Here is a 15,995-nt window from a genome sequence, read left to right as displayed (position 1 = left end):
ACACCACGCTTGATGGCTCCCAGATTTGACTTGCCGTCATCTTCTCCAACCCACCCCCCACCAGCCTTCTCAGATACTCCGTTTTTCAAACTGATGACACCTCTAACACCATGGCCTCCTGTCCTCATGATTCCATGACCCCCGTCTTCCCTTGTGTCAGCCACTCAATAGAACGGCCACATCTTAGAATGGGTTGTCCCTGAGGACCGTCATATCTCAATTTTCCAAATTCCTGTTGTGATCGTAACCTCCTCTATCCTTCCATCTTTCCCACTTACTCACATGTATTTATATTTTTAGTCCTTATGCAAGACTGGGATTTGAGAAGATTACTGGTATCCAGAACAGGGCTCAGCAAACTATAGCCCATGGGCCGAATGTGGCCCATCACTTATTTGTATAAATAAAGTACTGGAATCCAGCCATCCCTGTTTCTTCACATACTGTCTATGACTGCTTTCATGCTACAATGGTGGAGTTGAAGTAATTGTAAGAGAGACCATATGTGGCCTGCAAAGTCTAAGAGATTTACCCTGCTCTACAGAAAAAGTATTTATTAAAAGAAAAAGTACTACTGGTGCCATGTTCTTAGGGCAAGCCCAAGGCTCTGATCATGTTAACCCTCATTCTCACTGGTGCTGGGGAGAAGTGGGTTTGGCATCAGAGGAGGATGTGAAGGGAGAATGAGGCTGAGGTAAGGGAACTGCTGGTGAGTCATGCACATTCAGAGCCGGGTCTCAGGGTGACCAAGGTCTCCCCAGCACCATGAGGCTCCTCACTTGGGTCCACACTTGCTACTCTCTCCTTGTCCTGGGGCCATTTTCCTTTCATACCATTTGAGTTTCTCAGCATGATCGCATGAAAACTCAGTCTCCCCCACTGTCTGTCACTCCAGCCACCTCCAGTGGAGAAGAACACCCCTCAGCCCTCCTGGTTGACTTTGCCAGTTAATAGATACCTCCTTGCCCACGGCACATCCATCATTCAATCAAGCGGTCACGAGGAGCTTTGAAAAATCTCATTGTTTCTTTTCCTTTTAATTTTTTATCGTGGAAAATTTCAAAGATAAAAAAAGGAGACAGAAAACAAAAATGAACCCATGTCACCGTCAATCAGTTTCAGTTATACTGTTCTGCATGTCAGTTATTCGATGTCATTCCCCCCACCCCTGTCCACAGACACCATATCATTTCATATTTCATTCATAAATATTTTAGCATGTTTCTCTAAAAGGTAATAACTTTTTTTAATCATGACTATGAAATGATTATCATACCTTAAGTAAAAGAATAATAATTCTTTACATCATCAACTATTTATTGAGCATTCACATTTCCAATTGCCTCCTAATTTTTCTTTCTCTAAATCATGATCCAAATAAGATCTACCTATTGAAATTTCAAAAACCATCTGGACCTCTACCATCCCCATTTTAGTGTCTCCAAGTTTGGTACATTTTTTACTCCCAAAGTAAACACATAATGTAGTGTTTCTCTCTCTTTCTGAAAATTGGTTGTTAAATTATTAACAGAATTTTAAAAATATGGTAGTTTTTGAGAAAAACCCAAGATATACTTAGAAAAGTTAACCATGTTTTCCCTTTATTTAAGATCCCCTAGGCCCAGTCTAGACCTTTCACTATATTAGCTTTGCTAGTCTTCAACCCTGATTTTACCCAACCATCTGTTTTCTCCACCCCCTTTCCAGGGTTGCAGAGGGTTGCTGGTGATAATCACATAAGCAGGTTGTTTATATGCACCACAAATTCAGGCCATCAGCTGGGCCATCCCTATTTATCCCTGGTTGATTCCCTATCAGTTTCATGATGGCAGCTGCTGCAGCACCCGCTCTGTTCCCCACAAGCCTCCAGAACCTGCCTGGGCCTCCCTCTCAGCAGATGTCTCCACACCTACACAAACAACCAGAATGACAGGACCCACCATGAACTTGCTCAACTTTTCCGCTTCTACCTCAAATTTCCTTTCACTCGTAGTTCTGGTCTCAGAGGAAGACATACATCTTCTTATATCTAATATATGTGTATACATACATAGAAAAGTCTCTGAAAAGAAGTTCACTAAAATGTCAACAATGGTTAGATTTGGGTGGCGGGCTCTTAGGTGATTTGTACCTTTTTCTCTTTGCTTTTCTGTTTGCTTTTACTTTTTTCTCTGAGTATGTATCATTTTTGCAAAACCCATAATACCATTTCAAAATGTCAGTGATCCCCAAGAAAATGTAGGTGATCCCTATGAGTGAGGGACTTTCAATTTTCCCATATTCTCCATTGCCCTTTGAGGTAGGCAATGGCGCCTAAACATGTCCCCATCATAATTCCTAGAACCTTATGTTACCTTTACAATGGCAAAAAGGACTTTGCAGATGTGATTAAATTAAAGACTTGAGATGGGGAGAATGTTCTGAATTAGCTAGGTGAGCCAATGTAATCATAGGAGTCCTCCTTCACAGATGAAGAGGGAAACAAAAGAGAGTCAGAGAAATGTGACTAAGGACACAGGATCAGAGATAGGCAACGTTGCTGGCTTTGAAGATGGAGGAAGTCACCATCAGCCAATACAGAAAGCCTCTAGAAGCCACAAAAGGCAAGGAAATGGGTTCTCCCCTAGAGCCTCTGGAAAAGAATGCAGCCCTGCCTACACCTTGATTTTAGCCCAGGGAGACCCATGTTAGGCTTCTGACCTCCAGAACTATAAGATAAAACTTTGTCAAAGCCACCGAGTTTGTGGTAATTTGTTACAGCAGCAATAGAAAACTAATATACTCCTATTCCCTCCCTGCTGGTCATTCACATCAACATAAAATCTAAGTGGAAACACTGACTTGCTTTGCAAACAACTAGAAGACTAGCCATGGTCACCACTGTCAACCACGTGACTTAGAGTAAGTGCCTCCTTCACTGAACCTCTGGAACCAACTCTGGGGTACTCCAAAGTTTGGCTGTGGGCCATCCCATCTGTACATCTGACATGGGAACCTTGATTCCAAAATCAACATTTCTCTCCAGACCCCACTTCTGAGCCTCAGGCCAATGTTGCCAATATGGATGTCCTAGAGGCACCTCAATCTCAATGTGACTGAGATAGAAATCCTCCTCTTTATCCTTCAGCCTGCTTTGCTGGCGAGGTCTTTTTGCTTCTATCATGGGCCTCCCATTTCCCCAGCAAATCTCGCCTTTTCAGGCACACCTCTTCTCCACCCCCAAACTCATCCTGTGCATCCATCCACTCTACCCATCCCAGGTACCTCCTTTTCCATTCCTGTTGTCCCAGTTCAAGACCTGGGGGCTGTAACCAGGTTTTCCCCAATCTCACATATCCCCTGCATTCTTGGGAGTTACCTTGCCAAAACAGCCTGCTCACATTACACCTCTGCTCCAAAATCTTTTAATATGCTCTTTCGCTTATGGAATAATGCCCAAACTTCATTGGTTTTACTGAAAACCAAAATCCACCCTCTAACTCCCTTCCAGCCTTATCTCCTATCTCATCCCTGTACCTTGGCACGCTCTGTGAGCCAGCTACACTGGTTTCCTGTGGCCTGGTCCAAGTCCTGCCTTCTCCTACCTTCCTGCCTTTGGCCTTGAGTACCCTTTTCTGCTGTATCTCTCTTCCTAAGCCCACAGTGTCCTTTGATGGCAATTGTAGCCACTAGTAAGCCATATGTTACTACAGGCTGGCCCTGTTTGTGATTTCATTTGTAGGTGCATCATTTTGCTGTGTCTTCCTAATTTTACTAACTAAACATTTTATTAATGAGGATATGGAGGCTTACAGAGTGACCTGCTGTGGTGCTTTTAAAATATGTCTGCACATGGTTTGATACTCCTCCCTTCAAAAGGTGGAGCCTAGGTCACACTCCCTTTGAACGTGGCACTTAAGCTGTACTTAGAGACTCACTGCTAATTAACTAACAGAATGTGGTCCAAGTGCAGGTGTTTGGCTTCCTAGATTGGGTCACAAAAGGCCCTACAGCTTCCCTCTTGGTCTCAAGTCTCTCATCCTGAAAGAGGCGTCACCACATTGTGAGGACACTCAGCAGCCCATGGAAAAGCCCATGTGGAGAAAAACTGATGCCTTCAGCCCCCACCATGTGGGGAAGCCAACTTGAAAGTGGCTCCTCTGGCTCAGTCACACCTTTGGAAGACTACGGCCCCTGCAACGCCTTGACCGTGGCCAACGAGGGACCTTGAACCAGAAGCACCCAGCTGAGCTGCACCTGAATTCCTGATTCAAAGAAACTGTGATATAATAAGTATTTATTGTTTCAAGCCACTAAATGTTGGGGTACTTTGTTACACGGTAAAAGAAGCTAAGACACCCAGGGTCACGAGACTAATAAGTGGTAGAATAGAGATTTGAATGCTGGTTTGTCTGTCCCCAGAACTCATGCTCTTAAGCCCAATCCAAAGTTGCACGAAGTGCTAGTTTATATTTTGCTTCCTTTATAAAACACTGACATAGTCTTCCCTCAAAATTCATCTTCCTCCAATCTATACCTTTAAGCCCTATCCAAAATGCCCATTTATTGTGCCCCCAACAATCACCATATTTACCTAAGACCTACCTCACTTTATTTGCAACTTCCCAGCTCTTTTTAGCTTTAGTACCTACATCTTAGTGTTGTCACTAAGATTAAATGAGTAATACGTGCTTAGCAGAGGGATGACTAAGTTATACTATTTATTACCTCAAGTATACTATCTATTACTAGTATAATATAATTATACTATTTATTTAGACACAGCATGTCTTCTGCTGTAGGGATGAAGTCTCAACTCTGGCTGTATATTAGAATCACCCAGGAAGCTCTTTAAAAAACAAAAAACAAAAAACAAAAACAACAATGCCTAGGCAATAGCCTGAATTAATAGGTCTCATTTACGAAGTCTTGGGTGAAGCCGGGCAACAAAAGCTCCCCAGATGACTTTGAAGTGCAGCCAGGGTAGAAACCCACTGGATTAGGTCAGAGGTTCTCGACCTCTGGGGCTACTTTATTGGCTCCTTGCCCCACTCAACCCTTCATACCTCTGACATTTGCTAGTGTCTGGAGATATTCTTGATGGTGATGGCTTTAGGGAGGTGCTATTGGCATCTGGTGGGTGGAGGCCAGAGAATCTGCTGAACATTCCAGAATGCACACACCAGACCCACATCAGAGAATTATCTGGTGCCAACTGTCGATAGTGCTGAGGTTCAAAAACCTGGATTAGATATTGTTTCCCAGCTCCTACCCTCGTTCCTACTTGTCTCTGACTCATCTGGTCAAAAATATCTTTGAGAAGGATACAGCACCTGAGTCCTTGCCTCTCAAAACCAAATCTGGGCACCAACCAGCTTGACCACTGCCTCAACTGGGCTGGCTCCAGGTCTGTCAGGAGGGTGTGTGAATGGTCTTGTGCTTCCCCATTTCCCTTCAGTGCTTTAACCTATATTACAACACTCACTACAGGAACCATAGTTAGTTGTAAACATGTCTCTCTCACCCCCACAGCCAGAGCCATATTTGATTCATCTCAATTTATTCCACAACACCGGGCTCTGTGCATTGCATGTGGTAGGTGTTCAATAAATAATTACATCAAATTAGATTAATATAATTTAAAGTTTTAACATGCTTCTTGGCATCTCTTTGGAAGGTTATGGAAATAGAGAGTACAAATGCCAGTTAAGGTGAGAGCTCTTACGTTTCTGTTCTTGTGGAGTTAAAGTGAAATGATTGCTTTGGCTACTTCTCAGTATATTTATATGAGCTGCCAGCAGAAGTTAGCAACCATTTTAAATTAAGATATTTGTATAATAAATGACTAGGGATTTGAGAGGACTCTTCTTTAGAGAAGTTCTCATATCTTTAAGATTCTTTCTCATTGGTTATTAGAAGTGGGAAAATGTTTCATTTTCAAGGCAAAGCAACAACTTGGAGAATGATACTGAAAATACCTGGTCTTAGAAAAACATGCAAATCTTCCACTTATTAATCATTTATACTCAATACATTATGGGCCTTCCATTTTCATAGTGGGCAAAATTAGGCATAGGTTTAGAAGCTAAATAAAAAAACAAGGTTTTCCAGGGGCGCCTGGGTGGCTCAGTTGGTTAAGCGACTGCCTTCGGCTCAGGTCATGATCCTGGAGTCCCGGGATCGAGTCCCGCATCGGGCTCCCTGCTCGGCGGGGAGCCTGCTTCTCCCTCTGACCCTCACCCCTCTCATGCTCTCTCTCTCAAATAAATAAATAAAAAATCTTAAAAAACAAAACAAAACAAAACAAAAAAAACACAAGGTTTTCCAATATCATTCTCCTTTCAATGTGTAGCTGATCTCAGATTTTTAAAAAACTAGTAATGGGGTGCCTGGCTGGCTCAGTTGGTAGAGCAGGCGACTCTTGATCTCAGGGTTATGAGTTCAAGCCTCACATTGGATGTGGAGATTACTTTTAAAAAACTCTTTAAAAAACTGGTAATACCTGAGGTACATTTAATTCTCAAAATTAAGAAAGTCAGTCAAGAGTCTATTCAACTTGGCATTCTCAAGAAGGGTAATTTAAGTAAAAAACAAAAAGTGTCATTTGAGGGTTAAGGGTCTAATTTAAGGTCTTTTATTTGGTTTAATATGAGGTTTTGCAAGGCTCACTTAATTTTTTTTCTTTTTTTTTTTTTAAAGATTTATTTATTTGACAAAGAGAGACACAGCAAGAGAGGGAACACAAGCAGGGGGAGTGGGAGAGGGAGAAGCAGGCTTCCTGCTGAGCAGGGAGCCCGATGTGGGGCTCGATCCCAGGACCCTGGGATCATGACCTGAGCCAAAGGCAGACGCCCAATGACTGAGCCACACAGGCGCCCCGGCTCACTTAATTTTCTAATGCCTCAGTTTCCTGACATTGTTCTTGCGAAGGGCTGGCATGAGAACATTTCAAAGCAACAGGTTAAATAGGTATCATTTTCTCTAAATTGAGCTATCTTTCTTCCACCTATGCCTTAAAATAGTGGACCACTGCTTAAATGTCATCTTCCAAGTGAGATCTTTCTTGACCACCCTATCCAAAAATTAAGCCCCTTCAACACTCTGTATTCCCCCCTCTCTGCTTTATTTTTCCCTATAGCACTTGTTTGTTTATTGTCTGTCATCCCTCACTAGGATATAAATTCCATTTAGGCAGGGATTTGGGGCCACTTTGTTCAATGCTTTACCGCCAGCACCCAGAATGATGTTTGGCACATCGTAGTACTCAATAAATATTTATTGTATGAATGAGTGCATTATGCAAATTTAGAAATGAAATATATTATAACACCATCAAAGGCATGAATTAGATGTAACTGAATCAACAGGGCTAGATCTCAAAAGCATATACTTGAGTCAAATAAAAGCAAGTTGCAGAATAATGCATAAATCTCCTCATCTGCAAAATAGGGCTGGTAATGGCATTGTTATGAGGATCAAGTTAGTTTATTAGTGTTAAATGCTGAGAACAATGACACAAGCATTCAATAAATGTTATTTGCCATCATCATCATTACATTGATGAAAATTCACTCACAGCAGCAAATAGTACTACTAATTTTTATGATATAATCTAATCTTACATAAACAACCAATTTTAAGAACCCTGGAAGGATGCACTATAGGCTAAGCTGATTACTTTTGTGAGGAGAGAAGACTCATATTAGAATGATGGTCAAAGACAGTTTTAACTTTATCTGTCATGTTCTAATATTTTAAATGTAGAATTGATGCATACAACTAGAAATTAATATTTAGAGGGCGCCTGGGTGGCTCAGTCGGTTAAGCGACTGCCTTCGGCTCGGGTCATGATCCCGGAGTCCCGGGATCGAGTCCCGCATCGGGCTCCCTGCTCGGCGGGGAGCCTGCTTCTCCCTCTGCCCCTCCCCCCTCTCATGTGCTCTCTGTCTCTCTCATTCTCTCTGTCTCAGATAAATAAATAAAATCTTTAAAAAAAAATTAATATTTAGAAAAGTTTAGTCATATTTCTTGAGACATAACCTCTTGAGAGGGGGTGGGGAGGGAGGGAGAGATCATGGAGAGATGAATTACTTAGGATAAGAATTTTTAAAAGTTTTCTACTTTATTTCTGAAGTGCTTCTTGAATAACCACCACATGGATAGGATGTTCTTAGCCTAGACTGAAAATTACTAGAGACAAGAGCCACAAATACAACCGACCTGGAGTGCTGGGTGGACTACGTGAGTTGGTTGGATTGGAGAAAACTATCATTAACACAATCTTAAAATAGGAATAAATTATTTGAGGCCTTGTGTTGGTACTTACTGATGCTTCAGCCACTGGTCCACAAACGGAATGGAGAAGACTTCTGTGAAAGCCTCCCCTAGCCTCTTTGGGTTTTGACTGGTAACGATGCCATATGTTTGATTGACAAGAAAACAGTAAGCAAAAACTCAAGTCAATTGTTGCTATTCTGCTTGCAAATTAACACTATTGAATCCTTAGGGTCATTGAATATTCAAAGACATGCAAAACTTACTTGTATAACCACTCGGTCAGAAAATCACAGGCAATGAATTTGGTTCTTTTTCTCTAAAGAGAAAAGAGAGAAGAGAGAATTACATTATACTCTTTGTCCACATGTCTGAGTAGGACAAAGGAAGAGAGGTTAATTGATTTTTTGTGTTAGCTGGTCTATGGCATACCACCCTGATCGCGCCCGATCTCATCTGATTTTTTGTGTTAGGTGAAATATGCATGAGCCTTTTATGAGGTTTATAAGTATATCAACAAACAGTAAATTGGGGCGATGCAAAGACTTCTGAAGACACTTCTCTAGTCTTTGGACAAGCATATTTTCCGACAGCAGGGACTAATAAAAGTGCATATAGTAGGAGACTTACTACATGCTTTTGGAATTGTCACAGAAGGATTTTATTTAAATCTGGACCTTGAGGAGCACATGGACGGTTCAGTTGGTTAAGTGTCTGACTCTTGATTTCAGCTCAGGTCATGATCTCAGGGTTATGGGATTGAGCCCTGTGTAGGGCTCCTCACTCAGTGCAGAGTCAGATTGTCCCCTGCTCTCACTCTCTCTTTCTCTAAAATACAGAAATAAATAAAATCTTTAAAAAAAATCTAGACCTTGATTCTGAATAACTGTATTTACTGCCCTCCCCTGTCCGCTCAAATCCTCAGAACAGCAGTACTTCAGGTCTGGCTACCCTGTTCTGATGTGGAAGCCAAACGTGCAAGCGCCAATGGCCAATGTGGCCAACCTGGTCAAGTTGTCCATCCAACAGCCACTCTCCACTTCATCCTTATAAACAGAAACCTGATTGACAAGCAGCCCACAGGGGGGGAAACTGTATTTTCCAGCAACCCACATAGCAAGGGATAGCCATGACGCAGTTCTGCCCTATGAGATAGAAATGAACAGGTCGTATGGACTTCTGCAAAAGTCCTGCTTTCTTAATTTCTGCTGTCCCCTCTTCCTTGAAGTTTCCTTCTACTTCTTTCAGCCTGGAACACAGATGTGTGTCTGGAAGTGGAGCAGCACCTTCCAACAATGAAGCCAAAGCCACATGCTAAGGGTGGTAGGGCAGGGGGTTAGAAGGAGCCTGGGCCATTGAGGACTTCCTTAAGCCTCTGTACCAGCTTGAGCCTGACCTACTCTGAACATCCTGATATGTAAGGGGAAATAAGTGTCATTTGGTTTTTCAACTAAATTTTCATTACATGCCAGTGAATGCAGTCCCTAAGAGATAGATAGATAGCCAGTAAACCACAAGAGAAAGAACATCCTAGAGCACTGGGGGAGAAGGCATGCTAAGAAGGCAATGGGATGGACCACCAGTTGTCATGTCTCCTGGATCCACTGAAAGTCCTTGTAACCCAAACAGAACCAGTCAACTCCTTTAAGAGAACTGTTATGGAAACTGGGAGATAGAGGGTTGCTACCTCTCCTTTTAAGATAACAGGGGCTAAGCAATGTCCACAATAGCCAAACTATGGAAAGAGGCAAGATGTCCATCAACAGATGAATGGATAAAGAAGATGTGGTGTATATATATATATACAATGGAATATTATGCAGCCATCAAAAAAACCCCCTGAAATCTTGCCATTTGCAATGACATGAATGGAACTAGAGGGTATGCTGAGCGGAATAAGTCAATCAGAGAAAAACATGTATCATATGATCTCACTGATGTGAGGAATTTTTAATCTCAGGAAACAAACTGAGGGTTGCCGGAGTGGTGGGGGGTGGGAGGGATGGGGTGGCTGGGTGATAGACATTGGGGAGGGTATATGCTATGGTGAGCGCTGTGAATTGTGTAAGACTGATGAATCACGGACCTGTACCTCTGAAACAAATAATACATTATACGTTAAAAAAAAAAAGATAGTAGGAAGGGAAAAATGAAGGGGGGGAATCGGAGGGGGAGACGAACCTATGAGAGACTATGGACTCTGAGAAACAAACTGAGGGTTCTAGAGGGGAGGGGGTGGGGGGATGGGTTAGCCTGGTGATTGGTATTAAAGAGGGCACGTTCTGCATGGAGCACTGGGTGTTATACGCAAACAATGAATCATGGTACACTATACCAAAAACTAATGATGTAACGTATGGTGATTAACATAATAAAATAAAATTAAAAAAAAAAAGATAACAGGGGCTAAGAACCAAAAGTCCAGAGGTGTTGGTTGCCATGTGAAAAGATCCTTCCCAAGAATGTAGACAATACAGAATCTGCTAGAAATTCTCTCTTTTTACCTCCAGGTCTACCCTTCTCCACCCTACTCTGTGTCTCAGGAGGCTGATTTTATGGTTCACTTCAACCAGGTTCCCTTACTCACTAGGCGGGTCCAGCCAATGAGAGCTACCAGCAGGAGATCCGAGACAGGGAGGAGAGAAAGGCAGGGTGCCATGGATTGAACTGTGTCCTCTCTGACCCAAATTCATATGTTGGAAGTCCTAACTTCCAGTACTTCAGAATGTGACCATATTTGGAAATAGGATCACTACAAATACAACTAGTTAAGCCCAGCCACCCCTGAAGGACACAGCAACTCCAAAGAAAATGAATAAATTTGGGGTTCTATTAGCAAGGAAGCAGGGAGATGCTGCTGGCTAGACCATCAATGGCAGATTCCTAACAATATTGTACTAGACCCTGGATTCAGCTATACCCAAAGCCCAAATCCTCTGGCTGATGTCCTCAGGTACATGAGCCAATATATATTTTTTTTTATTAAGCCAGTTTGCATTAGGTTGTTTATTGCTTACAACAGGAAGAGTTGTAACTCCTATTCCTTTCTTCTCTAATCGGCTAACCCCCACTTGTCCTTCTAGATGCCTCCAGGAAGGCTTTCTGAGCAGACTGAAGCCTCTCTTCAGTCAGTAGGCTCCCCCAGTTCCCTGTGTGCCCAGACAGAACCATAATGTAACTGCTGGCCCACATGTCTATCTACCTCACTGAACTATAAACTTTCTGAGGACAGGACATATGTCTCTTTTCCTTATATTCTCAGGACTTAATTGAGTGCCTTGCATGAAGTAGGTGATCAATGGGTGGTGACTAATTCAACTCGCCATTCAACTCTCAAACATCAAAGCAAGAAAGAACTCATTTACAAGAATTCTGACATTTAAAAATAGGAATTGCTGATATAATTCTGGACAATTTCTCTTCATTTTCTTCTCATAATATTTTACCATGAAAATTTTCCTCCTTTTTTTTCTTTTTTTTCCCCCTTCACTTCAAAATAGCCAACTCAGTTTTATAACCTTAGATAAGGTTGAAAAGATGGGTTGTGAAATTGATTCTCACCAAAAAGGAAAATGCTGCTTAAGATTTTTTACTGAAAACTTTACTCCAGCTGTTAGTAAATAAAATATGGTGGTGCCTGAGTTACTGGAGGTTGTTTGCAGTCTTTTACCACCTTGATGATTTATTAAAAAATTGAAATACTCCTGGCCAGGGTAATAAAATTAAATGTACCAGCTCATGGAATGGGGTTTCCTAAGCCTGCCTTGCAAAAATAGGTTTATCCCTTCAAAAACCATCTTTAACCAAAATAAGAAAATACTTATACAACAATGCAAATATGTATCTAGCATGAATTGCCATATAATAATTCAAACAATTCAGCAATTGTAAGATGGCAGTGTCTCTCTCTCCCATCCTACAAAAGATGCATTGTTCCCCTGGCATTTACTGCACCGTTTGGTGGTAAAGATTTCTTCTACCAAGGAAATGCAGCTTGACTTTCTCTATTAAACAGACTTTTAAAATAGCCAAATGGTCTGATGTATGAAGGTCATGCAGACAGATTTAATCACTTTTGATGCAAAGAAATAAAATGGAAGAAATTGTGTTTTCCTTCTGTTCTGGGCAAGTGTGGACGTGCCGTGCATACTCAGACACATGGAACAGTGGGGATATTGTTCAGCTGTTGTTTAGTTTAAAAATTATCTGCCGGGGAGCTGAAAAAGAGAAGGGAAAGCAAATGAAAAGTTGTGGTGAGTGAAGAGATAAGAGAGGAAGTAATCGAGAGAAAAATTAAGGAGTGAGATTAGGAAAGTGTGGGCACCCAAGGTTTATGTAATGCAGAAAATACACTGAGTTTGCGATTGTTAAAGGGTGAGTATGTGCAAGTTTGGGCAAGCAGAGGAAACAGTTAAGACAACCTCAAACAAGGTTAAAAAGCAATTTTTAAAATCCAGAATTAAAAGGAAAAAGACTGGGGCGCCTGGGTGGCTCAGTCGTTAAGCGTCTGCCTTTGGCTCGGGTCATGATCTCAGGATCCTGGGATTGAGCCCCGCATCGGGCTCCCTGCTCAGCGGGAAGCCTGCTTCTCCCTCTGCCTGCCTGCCTGCTTGTGTTCCCTCTCTCGCTGTCTCTGTCTCTGTCAAATGAATAAATAAAATCTTTAAAAAATAAAAATAAAAAAGAAAGAAAGAAAGAAAAGGAAAAAGACTAAATGTCAAGGGAAAAGACATCATCACGTCATCATGAGTCAGCAGCTTACTTTAAAATGCATCCAAAAAACAAGGTAGATGAATAGAGGGGTGGACTGATGGATTGGTGGACAGATATGCAACCAAGCAAAAAAAGCAAAATGGTAACTGTAGAATCGAAGTGGTTAAATATGTGGGTGTTCCCTCTGAAATTCTTTCAGCTGTTCTATATGCTGGAGAAATTTTGTACTGAAGTTCAGGGAGGGGTTGCGGCAGTTGGGGGGAGAACATCATCATAAAAGACTGAAACCCCACAGGTAGAAAAGACAGAACCTGGAGTTCAATCCAGTGGTCATATTGGGTACGTGTATAGGAGGCAAACTGGAGGTGCAGAGACTGGGGAGAGAAACTTCTAGCATTGGAAAGGCACCAAATCTGCATCACGTAATGAATGTAACTGCACCCCAGAAAGGTCATAAGCACATGTTGTGAGGTTAGTGAATTGGAGCGTGGCTCGCTATGGCATTGTGTTCGCTGAGACTCTTCGGGTTTGCAAGGGATGGAAATATGCTCGAGTTACCTTGGTTACTGGGGTTTTCTTACAAATCAGTTTAGGATAGATTTTGCTGCAACAAACAAGCTCTGAACCTGAGAAGCTTGTATCATCCACGGTTTATTTCTGACTCGTGATACATGAACATTTCTTTTTTTTTTTTTTTTAAAGATTTTATTTATTTGACAGAGAGAGACACAGCGAGAGAGGGAACACAAGCAGGGGGAGTGGGAAAGGGAGAAGCAGGCTTCCCGCCAAGCAGGGAGCCCGATGCGGGCCTCGATCCCAGGACCCTGGGATCATGACCTGAGCCGAAGGCAGACGCTTTAACGACTGAGCCACCCAGGCGCCCGATACATGAACATTTCAATCAACTATGGCTCTCTGCTCCATGTTGTCTTTACTCTGGGACTCAGGCTGATGGAGCAGCCTCTCTCTGAAATATCACTAGTTATCATGGCAAGTGAAAAGACTATGGTGAACCATGCTTTGACTCTTAGAGCGTGTGTTTGGAAATGACGTATGTCATGTCCATACATTGCTTTGACCAAAGCAGTCACATGGTCTCTCCATTAGAGAGAGCCCACAAACATTTGTGAACACTAATATATTCTATCTGGCACAGGGGCATAATGTAAACGTAGAAGGAGTGGAAGGAAAATGGGAATTCCTCTGACTAGGGGCAGGTCTCAGGGAGAAGTGACCAGTGTCCACAGCTGTTCAGGGCACAAGTCGGGCTAACCACAGTAGCTTCGTCCATCAGTAGCTTTGTGGCTCAACAACAGTTCTTGTTCTTGATCTATGTGGGACTTGGCCCTTTGGCATCACTACTCCCCAGAAGGAAGAATCTGATTGGGCTGGTAAGGTGGTACGACTCAGGATAGGCCATCCCTATTGGGCAGAACAATTGTTATCAGATCATTTCATAGCCACTTGCCATCCTAGAGTGGCTACCTACAGGGTATGACACTTATTCCTGGCTCTATCACTTGTAGCCAAGGTGATGGGGACATGAATAAAGCAGGGACAGAGGGCTGAAGTTGAGGCTGTGGGTATGGCATGCACTTAGAATATCACAGCCTCCTTTCCCACATAGCTATTCTCCACAGTAAATTTCCACATGCCAGAGACCCCCCAGACATGAACAAAGTGATAAATAACTCATGCTAGAAATGAGTACATACTTGGACTATACCCAGAGGCCAAAATACTTATCACAGCAAACTTCAAACAAAAGTTCAATTTTTCCCCAATGCATTAGAATTTCATTGGAGAAAAATAGTACTTCTCAAAAGAACTTAAAAATACGTACTCATAACACAAACTATTGACCAAGACTTTCAGCATGGGCCATGTGGTCATTTCTAAAAGTGTTCTTAATTAAAAGGAGTAATGCTAAAATAATTCTACCACACCTTTCCTGTGAGAATCTATTTTTTCCACTCCTTAGAAAACTTTTCCAAACAAAAGCTGATGGTATTTCTAATTCCCTTATTAGTCAAGGCCAGGAAATAAGAGTTTCTTCCTTCACTGACCAAAGCCCTTGCACTTTTTAAAGACACTCGGGTGTTTCACTCAAAAAATAAAAAACTGCAATAAATGACCATTAGGTGGCAAGGACTCTAAGAAGAAATAGAAGATTCTGTTTTACTGAATTATTCATAGTGACAAATTTTAGTGTCATGAGATCACCAAATGACTTATCAGGAGTTAGAAATCGTTTCCTGATACTAACTTTTGTTTACAATACTCTTCTTTGTAATGGAATTTGATGAGCAACCGAAGCGAAAGGGAAAATTTTATGCTAAATGGGATAGGATAGGAAAAGAGGTGGAAAGTCTTATCACCTCTATCCAGACTCTGCATTTAATCCATATTTAAAGCTGAGATAAGCTTTATTTTCAGGCATCATTTTACTCATGCAAAAAACTCCTGATTTCTTTCCAAATTATGCAAGGTGTGCTGTTCCAGTTTGGCCCTGTTCGGTAAGCTTTACTGAGGACCTACTATGTGCCAAGCCTGTGCTGAACACTAGAGATAAAGAAATGAGTAAGCCATGGCTCCACTGTGGTTATTGATTCAACATCCAGCAGCCAATCCCCGGCTGGGTAGTAGCTGTGATGAGTAGAGAGGATTAACCCCCTCTCCAGCTCCGGGTGTGAACCCTGAAAACACAGTCCAGATAATCCCACCTACCTGCCACCAAGCCAATCTGGTCCACATTTATCCTGGCCCAAGGGATTCACTGAATGAAGAATGGGTGCACAGTCAATTTCAGACTGATAAGGTATGAGAGGAGATGTGCTGGAGCTTCTGGGAAATCTTTTCCTTTGCTTTTCTAAACGAGCTCGATCATTCTCTCCTGGTTGCTGTAGTAGGTGGGGGCAAAGCTTAGGCCAGTGGCAGTAGCTGTTCTGTCACTCTGAGGGAAGCCAGCCTGAGGATAAAACCAACTCTGCAAGAGGCCAGCCAGAGATGCAGAAGAGAAGCAAGTCCTC

At 42.2% G+C, this 15,995-nt stretch overlaps 1 protein-coding gene across 1 annotated transcript in view; it reads right to left on the bottom strand.

Annotated features, from left to right (window-relative positions):
• The window catches only part of IQCK (IQ motif containing K), a 129,661-nt gene that overhangs the window by 84,855 nt on the left and 28,811 nt on the right, over positions 1-15,995 (bottom strand). Inside the window, exons 5-6 of the mRNA XM_021698031.1 lie at positions 8,520-8,572; positions 8,306-8,383 (exon numbers count right to left, since the gene is read on the bottom strand). Of these exons, the coding sequence (XP_021553706.1) occupies positions 8,306-8,383; positions 8,520-8,572 (131 nt within the window). The remainder of the gene's footprint in view (positions 1-8,305; positions 8,384-8,519; positions 8,573-15,995) is intronic.

Source organism: Neomonachus schauinslandi, chromosome 5 (assembly GCF_002201575.2).
Source record: "Neomonachus schauinslandi chromosome 5, ASM220157v2, whole genome shotgun sequence".
Taxonomy (NCBI): domain Eukaryota; kingdom Metazoa; phylum Chordata; class Mammalia; order Carnivora; family Phocidae; genus Neomonachus; species Neomonachus schauinslandi.
This window is presented reverse-complemented; position numbering and strand designations above follow the sequence as displayed.